The sequence below is a fragment of the Cotesia glomerata genome, linkage group LG10 (assembly GCF_020080835.1).
Source record: "Cotesia glomerata isolate CgM1 linkage group LG10, MPM_Cglom_v2.3, whole genome shotgun sequence".
NCBI classification, from domain to species: domain Eukaryota; kingdom Metazoa; phylum Arthropoda; class Insecta; order Hymenoptera; family Braconidae; genus Cotesia; species Cotesia glomerata.
This window is the reverse complement of record NC_058167.1, coordinates 10,861,149-10,875,738: the sequence shown is the minus strand read 5'-3', so window position 1 is coordinate 10,875,738 and position 14,590 is coordinate 10,861,149. Positions and strand designations below refer to the sequence as shown.

Below are 14,590 nucleotides of genomic sequence, written 5' to 3'. Positions count from 1 at the left end.
TGTGAAAAATTTTGAAATTAACATGTTAAAAATTAAATATTATTATTAAATCGAAATATTTTTTTCATAATACTAATCGAATTTTTTATAAGAATTTGAATAAAGAAAATTCTAGCAAGTATAAAAATCTATTGCAAGTAGGCTTGGAAAAGAAAAACTGTTGGAAACTCCATATGTTATTTTGAATCAGCATATTTTTCATTTTTTTGGTATTGATAATTTTTGGAGACAAGCCAAGCCAATTTTGGCAATTTTTACATTAGGGTAACATAAGAGATAAGAGGCTTGAACAGTTTCCCAAATTTTCCGCTATAGGGCAGCAATGTAAGTTTGGAGACTGTACTTTTCCAGGTATCACAAAAAAAAAATGATGATTTTTTAGAAGATTTTATTCAACAAGAAATGATTGATATGATTTAAAAATCAAAACTAAAATAATAATTAAGAATTTAATGTATGAATTTAACACTTATCCTTTTGAATCAACCCGAAGAAGTTTAGATGAAGATATCTTTTAATATTAAAATTATAGAAAAAACTAAAAATGTTAATTTTACATCATAAAAAATGTGAAGAAATTTTTAAATTAACATGTTAAAAATTAAATATTATTATTTAATCGAAATATTTTTTCGGTATTACTAATCGAATTCTTTATAAGAATTTGAAGAAAAAAAATTTTAGCAAGTATAAAAATCTATCGCAAACAGGCTTGGAAGAGAAAAACTGCTGGAAACTCCAGATGTTATTTTGAATCAGCATATTTTTCATTTTTTTGGTATTGATAATTTTTGGAGACAACCCAAGCTAATATTGTCAATTTTCACACTAGGGTAACATAAAAGATAAGAAGGCTTGAACAGTTTCCAAAATTTTCCGCTATCGGGCAGCATTGTAAGTTTGAAGACTGTACATTGCCAGGTATCACAAAAAAAAATGATGATTTTTAGAAGATTTTATTCAACAAGAAATAATTGATGGGATTTAAAAATCAAAATTGAAATAATAATTAACAATTTAATGTGTAAATTTAACACTTATCCTTTCAAATCAACACGAAGAAGTTTAAATTAAAATTAAAATTACAGGAAAAACTAAAAATGTTAATTTTACATTATAAAAAATGTGAAAAATTTTAAAATTAACTTGTTAAAAATAGAGAAAAACTGTTGGAAATTCCAGGTGTAATTTTGAATTAGCATATTTTTCATTTTTTTGGTATCGATAATTTTTGGAGACAAGCCAAGCCAATTTTGGCAATTTTTACATTAGGGTAACATAAGAGATAAGAGGCTTGAACAGTTTCCCAAATTTTTCGCTATAGGGCGGCAATATCTGTGAATTTTGTAAGCTTGTAAGTTTGGAGACTGTACATTCTCAGGTATCATGAAAAACAAGAATTAATTGAAGGGATTTATAAATAAAAAATTAGAAGATAATTAACAATTTAATGTGTAAATTTAACACTTATCCTTTCAAATCAACACAAAGAAGTTTAAATTAAGATTAAAATTACAGGAAAAACTAACAATGTTAATTTTACTTTATAAAAAATTTTTAAATAAACATGTTAAAAATGAAATATTATTATTTAATCAAAGTAATTTTTTTTTATATTACCAATCAAATATTTTATAAGGATTTCAATAAAGAAAATTCGAGCAAGTATAAAAATCTATTGCAAGTGGGCTTTGAAATAGGAAAACTGTTGGAAACTCCAGGTGTTATTTTGAGTCAGCATATTTTTCATTTTTTTGGTATTGATAATTTTTGGGGACAAGCCAAGCTAATTTTGGCGATTTTTACATTAGGGTAACATAAAAGATAAGAAGGCTTGAACAGTTTCCCAAATTTTTACGCTATAGGGCGGCAGTGTACGTTTTGTAAGCTTGTATGTTTGGTGACTGTACATTCCCAGGTATTACAAAAAAATGTTGATTTTCTACAAGATTTTACTCAATAAGAAGTCAAAAATTAATGATTGTCGACTTAAATTTAACAAAATATTACCCAAAATAGTTTTGTTTGCCGCTTCGGTTACAGTGTATAATTATAGGTCATAAGCATTGAAATTAAAATTCACTTTTCAATTTCACGTCTGTTAAAATGTGATGGGATTTAAAAATCAAAATTAGAAGAATATTAAACAATTTCATGTTTCCACTCTATTGGGGACACATAGAAAAAAGGAAGAAATTTTGATTTTCCGGAAAACCGATAAGAGCGGAGCGAATATATATAGCATAAACAAAAAATACTCCGAAATTATTTAGTTGACAAAAAAATTATCTCCGAAACCTATATTGGACATATTAGTTTCAAAATTTAGTAAATTAAATATTATTATTTAATCAAAATATCTTTTTATTTTGATAATTTTTGAGGAAGTCAATTTTGCCGATTTTTATATTAGGGTAACATAAAAGACAAGAGGCTCGAACAGTTTCCCAAATTTTCCGCTATATTATATCTATAAAAATTTATCTTTGACCAAGATAAAATTAAAGTTCAGGAGTTGTGGTAATTACTACAGCTTTCTCTATTGTTGACCTTCCCCTATATAAACTGTGAAAAGATCTTTTGTGGGTCTGTAAATGGAGGATATATTTTTGAGCAGGTATAGATTTTAAAGATTTACAACGGAGGGACTCAAATTCTCCGTATTTTTCTAAAAGTTTTACGGGACATCTTCTTACCCATTATTATTCCCAGATACAAAATAACCCATAATCTTTATTTTTGACCTAATTTCAGTAATATTTCAAGTAAAGACTTATAGTAAGAGTTTAGAAGACTTTTTGCTTAACCCTTTGCCATTTTTGTCGTCAAAAGTCGATCATTTTAATAGGAGAATATAATAACTGAAGAAGTAAATTTAGAATTTTAGTCAAGTGTGACAGCTAATAGCCTTAACATTAGGAGAACATAAAAATAGGGAATATCTTCCAAAAAATTTCTATCGATAAAATAGTACAACCGATGTCTTCTTTGTTTCGCGCTTCGATCATTTTAACTGTGAAATTAGCTTCGATAAATAATAAAATTATAAACGGCGACTGTGTGGCCGAGCGGTTTAAGTCTTAAACTGCCCGTACAACAGTCGCTCAGGCGGGGGTTCGAGCCCTAGCAGTCGCAATTTTTCTACGATTTCCAAGGCTTGCTCCCTTGCCGACTGTACCCTGGCCAGGTTTCTGTGGTTTCCTTGGTCACTGTGCTAAGGGGCGGGACACAATAAATAGTAGGAAAGGACGTAAAAATCCCACGTGTCTAGGCCTGAAGGCTGACGCGTAAGATTCCAAAAAAAAAAAAAAAATAATAAAATTATATTAGCATATTTTTATTAAAATAATAAAATTGATTGCATAAATTTGAAATATATAATATTATGAACTTATAGAATCCAATAAAAAATGGATAATAATAATTTTAGTTGAAAAAAAAAAATTTGAATTTATTGGCAAATCAAGGTACGATAGTATTAGAAATTTGACAGTTGAATAAAAGGATCTGTGAAACCAAATAAAATTTAGAATACAAAAAATTTGAAAAATTTGACAAAATTTTTTGATAAACTTGCTTGCCAAGCCAAGCCAATATTGTCAATTTTCACACTAGGGTAACATAAAAGATAAGAAAGCTTGAACAGTTTCCCAAATTTTCCGCTATAGGGCAGCATTGTAAGTTTGAAGACTGTACATTGCCAGGTATCACAAAAAAAAATGATGATTTTTAGAAGATTCTATTCAACAAGAAATAATTGATGGGATTTAAAAATCAAAACTGAAATAATAATTAACAATTTAATGTGTAAATTTAACACTTATCCTTTCAAATCAACACGAAGAAGTTTAAATTGAAATTAAAATTACAGGAAAAACTAAAAATGTTAATTTTACATTATAAAAAATGTGAATATTTTTCATTTTTTTGGTATTGATAATTTTTGGAGACAAGCCAAGCCAATTTTGGCAATATTTACATTAGGGTAACATAAGAGATAAGAGGCTTGAACAGTTTCCCAAATTTTCCGCTATAGGGCAGCAATGTAAGTTTGGAGACTGTACTTTTCCAGGTATCACAAAAAAAAAAATGATGATTTTTTAGAAGATTTTATTCAACAAGAAATGATTGATATGATTTAAATCAAAACTAAAATAATAATTAAGAATTTAATGTGTAAATTTAACACTTATCCTTTTAAATCAACCCGAAGAAGTTTAAATTAAGATATCTTTTAATATTAAAATTATAAAAAAAACTAAAAATGTTAATTTTACAACATAAAAAATGTGAAGAAATTTTTAAATTAACATGTTAAAAATTAAATATTATTATTTAATCGAAATATTTTTTTGGTATGACTAATCGAATTTTTTATAAGAATTTGAAGAAAGGAAATTCTAGCAAGTATAAAAATCTATTGCAAGTAAGCTTGGAAAAGAAAAACTGTTGAAAACTCCAGGTGCAATTTTGAATTTGCATATTTTTCATTTTTTTGGTATTGATAATTTTTGGAGACAAGCCAATCCAATTTTGGCAATTTTTACATTAGGGTAACATAAGAGATAAGAAGCTTGAACAGTTTCCCAAATTTTCCGCTATAGGGCAGCAATGTAAGTTTGAAGACTGTACATTACCAAGTATCACAAAAAAAATGATGATTTTTAGAAGATTTTATTCAACAAGAAATAATTGATGGGATTTAAAAATCAAAACTGAAATAATAATTAACAATTTAATGTGTAAATTTAGCACTTATCCTTTCAAATGAACACGAAGAAGTTTAAATTGAAATTAAAACTACAGGAAAAACTAAAAATGTTAATTTTACATTATAAAAAATATGAAAAATTTTTTAAGAATTTTTTAAGAATTTGAAGAAAGGAAATTCTAGCAAGTATAAAAATCTATCGCAAACAGGCTTGGAAGAAAAAAACTGTTGGAAAGTCCAGGTGTAATTTTGAATTAGCATATTTTTCATTTTTTTGGTATTGATAATTTTTGGAGACAAGCCAAGCCAATTTTGGCAATTTTTATATTAGGGTAACATAAGAGATAAGAGTCTTGAACAGTTTCCCAAATTTTTCGCTATAGTGTTGCAGTATCTGTGAATTTTGTAAGCTTGTAAGTTTGGAGACTGTACATTGCCAGGTATCCCAAAAAAATGATGATTTTTTAGAAGATTTTATTCAACAAGAAATAATCGATGGAATTCAAAAATCGAAACTGAAATAATAATTAACAATTTAATGTGTAAATTTAGCACTTATCCTTTCAAATGAACACGAAGAAGTTTAAATTGAAATTAAAATTACAGGAAAAACTAAAAATGTTAATTTTACATTACAAAAAATATGAAAAATTTTTTATAAGAATTTGAATAATGAAAATTCGAGCGAGTATAAAAATCCATTGCAAGTAGGCTTGGAAAACAAAAACTGTTGGAAACTCCAGATGTTATTTTGAATCAGGATATTTTTCATTTTTTTGGTATTGATAATTTATGGAGACAAGCCAATCCAATTTTGGCAATGTTTACATTAGGGTAACATAAGAGATACGAGGCTTGAACAGTTTCCCAAATTTTTCGCTATTCGCTGGGTGCGTAAGGCATAGTGGGGGACACAAAACTGATGTCAGCGCCCGCTGCGGGACAATACAGAACTAAGGGTGGCTCTTTATTACTAAAAGCTATGAAAATAACACGTGTGTTAGTTTATTTAAATAAATAAAATAAAATGGGTCATCAAAATTGTTGTGTAGTTAATTGTAAAAATACTAGTAGAAATAGTGATTGTAAATTTTATAAGTTTCCGGTTGCCAATTGGAAATTAAATCAGCGAAAAAAATGGATAGCTGCTGCTCAACATCTCTCATATGTTCAGCCAGGATTAAATTTTTACCCTTTATTAAAGTTTGTGGTTGAAAAATAATATTATGGGTAATAGATTGCAAAATTAAATAAAGAATATAAAAATTTAAGATATATTCGTAAATATAAAGTTATGTTAAATAGAGCTATTCGTTATTTTTTATATAATTTCAGATTGTTATATATTTAATATTAATACGGATTTTTCATTTAATATTAATTTAACAATAAACACCTTGACAGATTTTAACACTGATTAACCTAATTCACTTGAGATTTGTTTTAGTTATTGTGTTTATTTTCCTTACTATTTTCAACTGACCCAAGAAAAAATTTTTAATTTAATCTACATTCTGTGTAATATGTCACATTTTACATAGAAAACAAATTTTTTTCAAGTTTATTTAATTGTTTAAATAACTATTTGGCATCTAATACATGTAAATTTTCTTAAAAAAGCCACCGTAAGTTGTATCGTCAGGTGGCGGTGGGGTCACGCACCCAGCGAATAGGGCGGCAATATCTGTAAATTTTGTAAGCTTGTAAGTTTGGAGACTGTACATTCTCAGGTATCATGAAAAACAAGAAATAATTGATGGGATTTATAAATAAAAAATTAGAGGATAATTAATAATTTAATGTGTAAATTTAACAATTATCCTTTTAAATCAACCCAACGAAGTTTAAATTAAGATTAAAATTACAGGAAAAACTAATGATGTTAATTTTACATAATAAAAATTTTTTAAATTGAGATGTTAAAAATTAAATAGTATTATTCAATAAAAATATTTTTTTATATTACCAATCAAATTTTTTAAAAAAATTTCAAAGTATTATTTTGAGTTAGCATATTTTTCATTTTTTTGGTATCGATAATATTTGGAGACAAGCCAAGCCAATGTCAATTTTTATTAGGGTAACATAAAAGACAAGAGGCTCGAACAGTTTCCTAAATTTTCCGCTATAGGGCGGCAATGTAAGTTTTGTAAACTTGTAAGTTTGGAGACTGTACATTGTCAGGTATCAAAAAAAAAATTTTGATTTCTTAGTAGATTTTATTTAAGAAATAATTGATGGGATATACAAATCAAAATTAAAAGAATAATTAATAATTTAATGTGTAAATTTAACACTTTAAATCAATCCAAAGAAGTTTAAATCAATATTACAATTACAGGAAATACTAAAAATTTTAATTTTACATTATGAAAAATTTTTAAATTAATATGTAAAAAATCAAAATTATTTTTTCTCAAATCTAGAAATTTTTTTTTTAACAAGAAAGTTACTGTAAAAAAATTTTTATTTCTTCAGCTAAAAACTAAAAAGGTTTATAATTTTCAACAAATCATTTATTTGTTAGAACAATGCCCATTTATTCAAAATAAATTTTTTCTATCAGCGGAGAAAATTTTTAAATTTTACTGAACATTTTATCTTCAATAATTATATTTAAGTTCTATTCATTGTAATTACTTAGATGTTTCTTATTTAAAGTTATTTTAAGTTTTAATCTATTCTAAATGTACTCAGGTCACAGAATTATTACGGAAATTTTCCGGGTCTTGTCTAAAGCGTCGAACGAAACAATGTGTCTGAGATTAATGTTAATGAGCAGACTAATAAACTTTTACAGCCAATATATAAAATTGTAAAATAAATCCGGCGTAACAGAACAAAATTACTTTAGAACTGAAGAAAAATTCAATGTGTTAATCATATATATATTGTTCTATTGAAATCCAGATCAGAATTTAAAATCCCGGACAATTCATAATATTTAGGCATCACTACAAACTATTTAAGTGTCATTAGGCCCTTTGATAAATAAGAAAGTCATGTTAAGACCCCATAAATATTTCGGCTTGCAAATATTTTTTTCCAATTATCGTCATTTCTGTATCTTTTCAGTGTACTTCCATTTAACAAGTAATGCAATTAAAAGGCTGGATAGGGGCATAGGGTATAATTACCACTATCGACAAGTTTAAATACCGGAGGTCTGAAAAAATTGAGCCATTTCCAAATCTTACTTTGGCAGTATCACATCAGTGTGCTCCCTTCATTCCGCAAAACTTCATAGTTAAAATTTTAATTTGTTCAACTCAAGAGTATCAGTGTTGAAAGTTTAATTTTTATTAAAACCAAAAAAGAAGTGACTAATTTAAAATTACTCTTATTACAATGTCGGCAAAAAAGTGTTGTGAATTAGTTTCTGCAATCCAAAGCAACGACTTGAAAAAGTTCAAAGTTTTATTAAAATCGCGGAAAATTTCAAGGCTGCCAAATCCCACAGAAAATTATCGACTTATCAAGACAGCTATAAACCAAAAACGAAGAGCAATTGTCGACGAATTAATCAAGAAAAGAGTTGAAGTTAAAAGTTACATCCAACGGCCAACAAGTAAACTTCTACACACCACTGTGAGATTCGGACAGTTAAAACTAGTGAAGAAACTAATTTCCAGAAGAACTCCTCTTCATATCGCCGCAAAATATGGAAATTTTAAAATAATGGAAGTTCTTCTGAAAAACGGCGCAAATGTTCGATCAGTTGTTTTGGAAAAAATCGAATTTGGATTTACACCGCTTCACTTTGAATGCAGAGGAAAGCATATGAAATGTATAAAATTGCTTCTGAAATTCAGCAATAATGTAGGAGTAGTTATTCCGGGTACCATTGAGCCGATCCATATTGCAGTAATATTGCTCCATTCAAAAATGGTATCGCTGCTTTTGAATAATGGTGCGAATGTTAATGCAAGATTCCGCGACGAGTTTTATCCGATGCTGGGCTTTAATTTGAACTACCGAATTGAAGAAGAGAATTTTACACTTCTTCTCTGCGCAATCAGCCAAAGGTCCATCAAGATTTCTCAACTGCTGCTGGAACATGGAGCTGATATTTCGAAGAAATCATATTTAATGTCAATTACTCCGTTGATAGAAGCTGTTGAAACGAACGATCCAAAAATGATCAGGTTTATTTTGGACAACGGTGGAATTTCGCAGGTCAACGAGTACTCCGCTAAAGGTTCTTCGCCTCTGCACCACGTAATTACTAATGCAGATACCTTGGCATCTCCTTACGGCGACGTTCAGATTCATTTCGTCGCTGAGAAATTGGAGATATTCGACATCCTTGTAGCAGCAGGGGCTGACTTGAACGCGAAAGTCAAGGATTGTTATGACTGGACCATTCTTGAATTAGCGATTCATTTTGGATTCAGACAAATCGTTGACTACATCTTGTATAAGACTGACTTTGATTCAAGCCACTTGGATTATAGCACCGTCAAAATTGCTCAATTTCACGATTTCATGCTGACTGAAGACATTACAAGTCTGGAATACATTGATGAATGGAGGCATGAATTCAAAGTGATAACTTATAATCTTATTTTTGAGATTCTTCGACGAGAAGCTATCAGTTTATTCAAGAATGAAGAAACTATCAAGAGACTTGACCAACAGCCTGGCCACATCAATGTTACTGAAGAAGAACATCAGAAAATTATGAAAGAAATGAAAAATCAAATTCATCAGGTCGTTTGTGAAATGAAGAGTGAGAAAATTGGTGATAGCAAAATTACTTTTTAGAATTTACTTACTGCTAGTTCTTATCAATTAGGAAATTTTGCGTTTAATGAGAACATTCAAGAGCTATGTATGAGAGATTACAAGGAAAAATATAGTATTTATTATAATTTGCTAAAGAAAAAATTTGAGTATGCTTTAGAAAGATGTGATTTTGTGAATAATGCTGTTGAATATCTTGATGCGTTGTTTAAAGACTCTAATCATTTACCTTATTATTGTTATGAAACTATTGTTAATAACTTCAATGATGAAGAATTAAAAGCATTTGTTAGTATTATGTAAAATTTTTTTATAGCTTACATATAAATTTTAAATTTTATGTATATATTTGTAAATAAATAAAATTGTTCAGATATTTGTAAATAAAAATTTAATAATCTAAAAATTATTTTTTAAGAATTTTATACCTTTATTAATTTATTGTATATTTAAAATTTGGATCATTGCATGTCCAATTGATTAATAGATCGTATGGGCTCCTTTCAATTTGGTGAAAAATTTTATTTTAATACTTGTCAAAAAATTGCTAAAGAAAAAAAAAGAATTTTTTTTTCTTTAGCAAAAAAAGAAAAAAGTAGTTATTAAAATTCAAAATTCTATTAATATCCCAATTTTTTTTGTCATTTCATTTTTATATAACTTTATTTTTTAAATATCTCAAAAATTATTATAGATACAGACATTAACATTTTTTTTTGTTTCATTAAAAAAATTTTCATTTTTGAAAAATCGATGCGACTATTAATAATATTATATCTATAAAAATTTATCTTTGACCAATATAAAATTAAAGTTCAGGAGTTGTGGTAATTACCACAGCTTTCTCTATTGTTGACCTTCCCCTATATAAACTGTGAAAAGATCTTCTGTGGGTCTGTAAATCGAGGATATATTTTTGAGCAGGTATAGATTTTATAGATTTACAACGGAGGGACTCAAATTCTCCGTATTTTTCTAAAAGTTTTGCAGGACATCTTCTTACCTATTATTATTTCCGGATACAAAATAACCCAAAATCTTTATTTTTGACCTAATTTCAACAATATTTAAAGTAAAGACTTATAGTAAGAGTTTAGAAGACTTTTTGCTTAATCCTTTGCCATTTTTGTCATCAAAAGTCGATCATTTTAATAGGAGAATATAATAACTGAAGAAGTAAATTTAGAATTTTAGTCAAGTGTGACAGCTAATAGCCTCAACATTAGGAGAACATAAAAATAGGGAATATCTTCCAAAAAATTTCTATCGATTAAATAACGAAATCATTTGTTGTCGAAGGTTGCTTTTTTATTATATTATTTTACTTTCTCTGGAAAATTGGAAAAGGTTCAAGATTGCGTAAACCATATTTAATTATAAAATTTTGAAATTATTGAAGTACAATTTATATTTTTTGGCCGTATAAATTTGTTATAAAATAATTTTTTAAATATTATATAGTGTTTATTATTATTGTTATTGATGGAAAACAAAATCAGATTTTTGGATCAAAACTTTTTCATTTTATAATTTGCGCAATATCAAATTTTAATTAAATTTTTAAAGTTAAAAATTTTTAAAATTAAAACTGCGTACTCATAAATACTCAAACATTTTATTTTTTTAACCTTTGCAATTTATTCTTAATCCTTTTTTTGAGTTTTCAATCAAATTTGTATTTATCAGCACTCTAATTCTTTTTTCAAAAAATTATGAATTAAAAATTTGAGTGAATAAAAAAAATAAAAACTGTTTTCATGTTATTAGTATTAAGTTCTTTAAAATTGTATATTTACTATTTCTTATTTATATTTTATCATATTTTTTTAACATAAAAAATAATCCTTGAATATTAGTGCGTGGGAAAAAAATGTTTATGCGTCATTTTTAGGGGTTTTTTGTAACAGGAACGAATGAAGAAAAGAAGATGGCATGAAGATTTTATTTTTCAGAAAACCACAATTCAATGAATAGTCCTTTATGGATTAGTCAGGGTCTCAAAAGAAATGGATAGAATTTGAACAGCTGCATAGACAGATGTGCATTTTTGAACGGCTTCAGTGAAAATGAAGTTTGAGTTACCACTTTATTGGGGACACATAGAAAAAAGGAAGAATCTTTGATTTTCCGGAAAAACGATAAGAACGGAGTAAATATAGATGGAAGCAACAAAAAATATTCCGAAATTATTTAGTTGGTGAAAAAATTATCTCCGAAACCTATATAAGACATATTAGTTCCAAAATTTAATAAATTAAATATTATTTAACCAAAATATCTTTTTATATTACCAATCAAATTTTTTATAAAAATTTGAATAAAGAAAATTCCAGCAAGTATAAAAATCTATTGCAAGTGGGCTTTAAAATAGGAAAACTTTTGGAAACTCCAGGTGTTATTTTGAGTCAGTATATTTTTCATTTTTTTGGTATTGATAATTTTTGGAGAAAAGCCAAGCCAATTTTGTCGATTTTTACATTAGGGTCACATAAGAGATAAGAAGGCTTGAACAGTTTCCCAAATTTTCCGCTATAGGGCGGCAATATCTGTAAGTTTTGTAAACTTGTCAGCATGGAGACTGTACATTTCCAGGTATCACAAAAAAATGTTGATTTTCTACAAAATTTTACTCAATAAAAAGTCAAAAATTAATGATTGTCAACTTAAATTCAACAAAACATTACCAAAAATAGTTTTGTATGTCGCTTTGGTTACAGTGTGTAGTTATAGGTCATAAGCATTGAAATTAAAATTCAGGTTTAAATTGAACGTCTGTTAAAATGTAATAGGATTTAAAAATCAAAAGTAGGAGAATAATTAACAATTTCATGTTTCTATTTTATTGGGGACACATAGAAAAAAGGAGGAATCTTTGGTTTTCCGGAAAAATGATAAGAACGGAACGAATATAGATGGCAGCAGCAAAAAATACTCCGAAATTATTTAGTTGATGAGAAAATTATCTCCAAAAGCTATATAAAACATATTAGTTAAAAATTTAGTCAATTAAATATTATTATTTAATCAAAATATCTTCTTATATTCATAATTTTTGAGGAAAAATCAATTTTGCCGATTTTTACATTAGGGTAACATAAAAGATAAGAGGCTTGAACAGTTTCCCAAATTTTCCGCTATAGGGCGGCAATATCTGTAAGTTTTGTAAACTTGTAAGTATGGAGACTGTACATTTCCAGGTATCACAAAAAAAATGATGATTTTTTAGAAAATTTTATTCAACAAGAAGTCAAAAATCAATGATTGTCAATTCAAATTCAACAAAATATTACCAAAAACAGTTTTGAGCCGCTTGGGTTATAGTGTATAGTTATAAGTATAAGTCATAAGTATTGAAAATAAAATTTAGGTTCAAATTTAACGTCTATTAAGATGTGATGAGATTTAAAAATCAAAATTATAAGAATAATTAACAATTTCATGTGTAAATTTAACACTTATCCGCTTAAATTAAAAAAAAAGTGTTCAATATTTATCATAAAAATTTTTTTACGCAATGACGCAAAATTTCTTACTGTGCATGTATCAATCATAATTATAAATAAGCTAATATAGCCTTATTATTATATCACAATATATAAACATCAATTTTTATATTTATAATATATGAACTAATTTATTTATACTAGCAGCACAACTGCTAACCGTTTCCAAATTTCCATTGATGCACTTCCAAGCTTAACATGTTCCCCTATCTCTTAATTATGTAAAACCACGTGGAAGGAAGTTCAGTGGCAGATTTGGGTTCGATGCCGCCCAAGGGCCATTCGATATAGCCTTCGAAACATTTGTGATTTTCAATTAACTACTTTATTTTTTTTAAATGTATTTTAAGTTTTCAAATAAAATGTGAGTGTTTACCCAAGAAGATATCAATCGAATTGTCCAAAAAATATTTTTAATTTTTTTACATTGAGTCATAATAAGTTCACGATGGTGTTATTACAAATATTAGTAAACTTTTCTTTCAAAAAAGTTTTATTATAGATATCTTCGAAGCACCTTTTTTTTTTATCATAGTTTGTTGTTACGAAAAATTAAACTTTTACTGAGTAATTTTATCAATAAAAAATTACATTAATTTATTATGATACTGAATTTAAAAGTCATCTAAAAATTTTTTAGATATTTATAACAATTAAATTGTAGTGAAAAAAATTAAGCAAAAAAATTCTACATATAGAAAATTAAAAAAATTATAACTGGGAATTTTTTAAATTATATTTTTTATAAAAATTGATTGATTCTAAAAATTCCAAGAATTTTTATGTCTGCTGTTTATGAACACGTATCTTTTAAAGTTTTGAGTGTATTAACAGAAAAATATGACAATTAAAGATTTATTTATTCAGATTTAAATGTCAAAGCAAAAAGCCAGATGGCAAAAGTATAAAAGAAGATAATTAAAGTACTTGTAAAACCATAAACATAGTCATTAGAAATATGAGATTGTGACTTATAAATGACAGCATAAATAGAAAATATAAAAATAGAAAAATAGGAACACTCATGGATTTGAGCAATGAAGTTTTGTAGACATCAATTTACACTATAATTTATGTAGAATATTTGCATACTTTGGTTCATAGGCCTCCTCGAGTTCAAGATCGAAGTTCAAGATCCTTTATTATTGTTAATAGAATTTAGGTATTTATATTTTTCATAGAAATTCATTCACAATTAAGTTTTAGTAGCGTTTGATAGTTAATTTATGATGTATTAGATAAAAATGATTATTAAGGTAGTTAGGCCCAAAAAGCAAAAATTCAAGAAATCTCACAAACTCCGTATAGAAGTATCCGAACAAAAACAGTTTCACTGTAAAAAAATCGCGCCAAGTCCACGTTCATAAGACTATTAGGAAAAAAAAAATTTTTTTTTTTCTTTACAAAAAGATACAAAATAAAAAAATAAAAAAATCCAAGTAACCGATATGATTGTTTATGATTTTCGGAAATTAAAAAAAATCTTATTGTAAATTTAAAAATTAAAAAAAAATTTTAGAACGTATTTAGTGTGCGTGGTTGCAAAATATTTTACTTTTAATGAAATTCGTAAAATCTATTTACTAGGACTTTAAAAAAATTGAAATACACAATGGCGCACACCATACAGATT

At 26.9% G+C, this 14,590-nt stretch overlaps 1 protein-coding gene across 1 annotated transcript; it reads left to right on the top strand.

Annotated features, from left to right (window-relative positions):
• Window positions 1-8,059: 8,059 nt before the first annotated feature.
• On the top strand, window positions 8,060-9,475 carry LOC123273412 (ankyrin-1-like). Its single transcript, XM_044740811.1, has one exon. The coding sequence runs from the start codon at window positions 8,060-8,062 to the stop codon at window positions 9,473-9,475; it is 1,416 nt and encodes a 471-aa protein (XP_044596746.1).
• The last annotated feature ends 5,115 nt before the right edge of the window (window positions 9,476-14,590 follow it).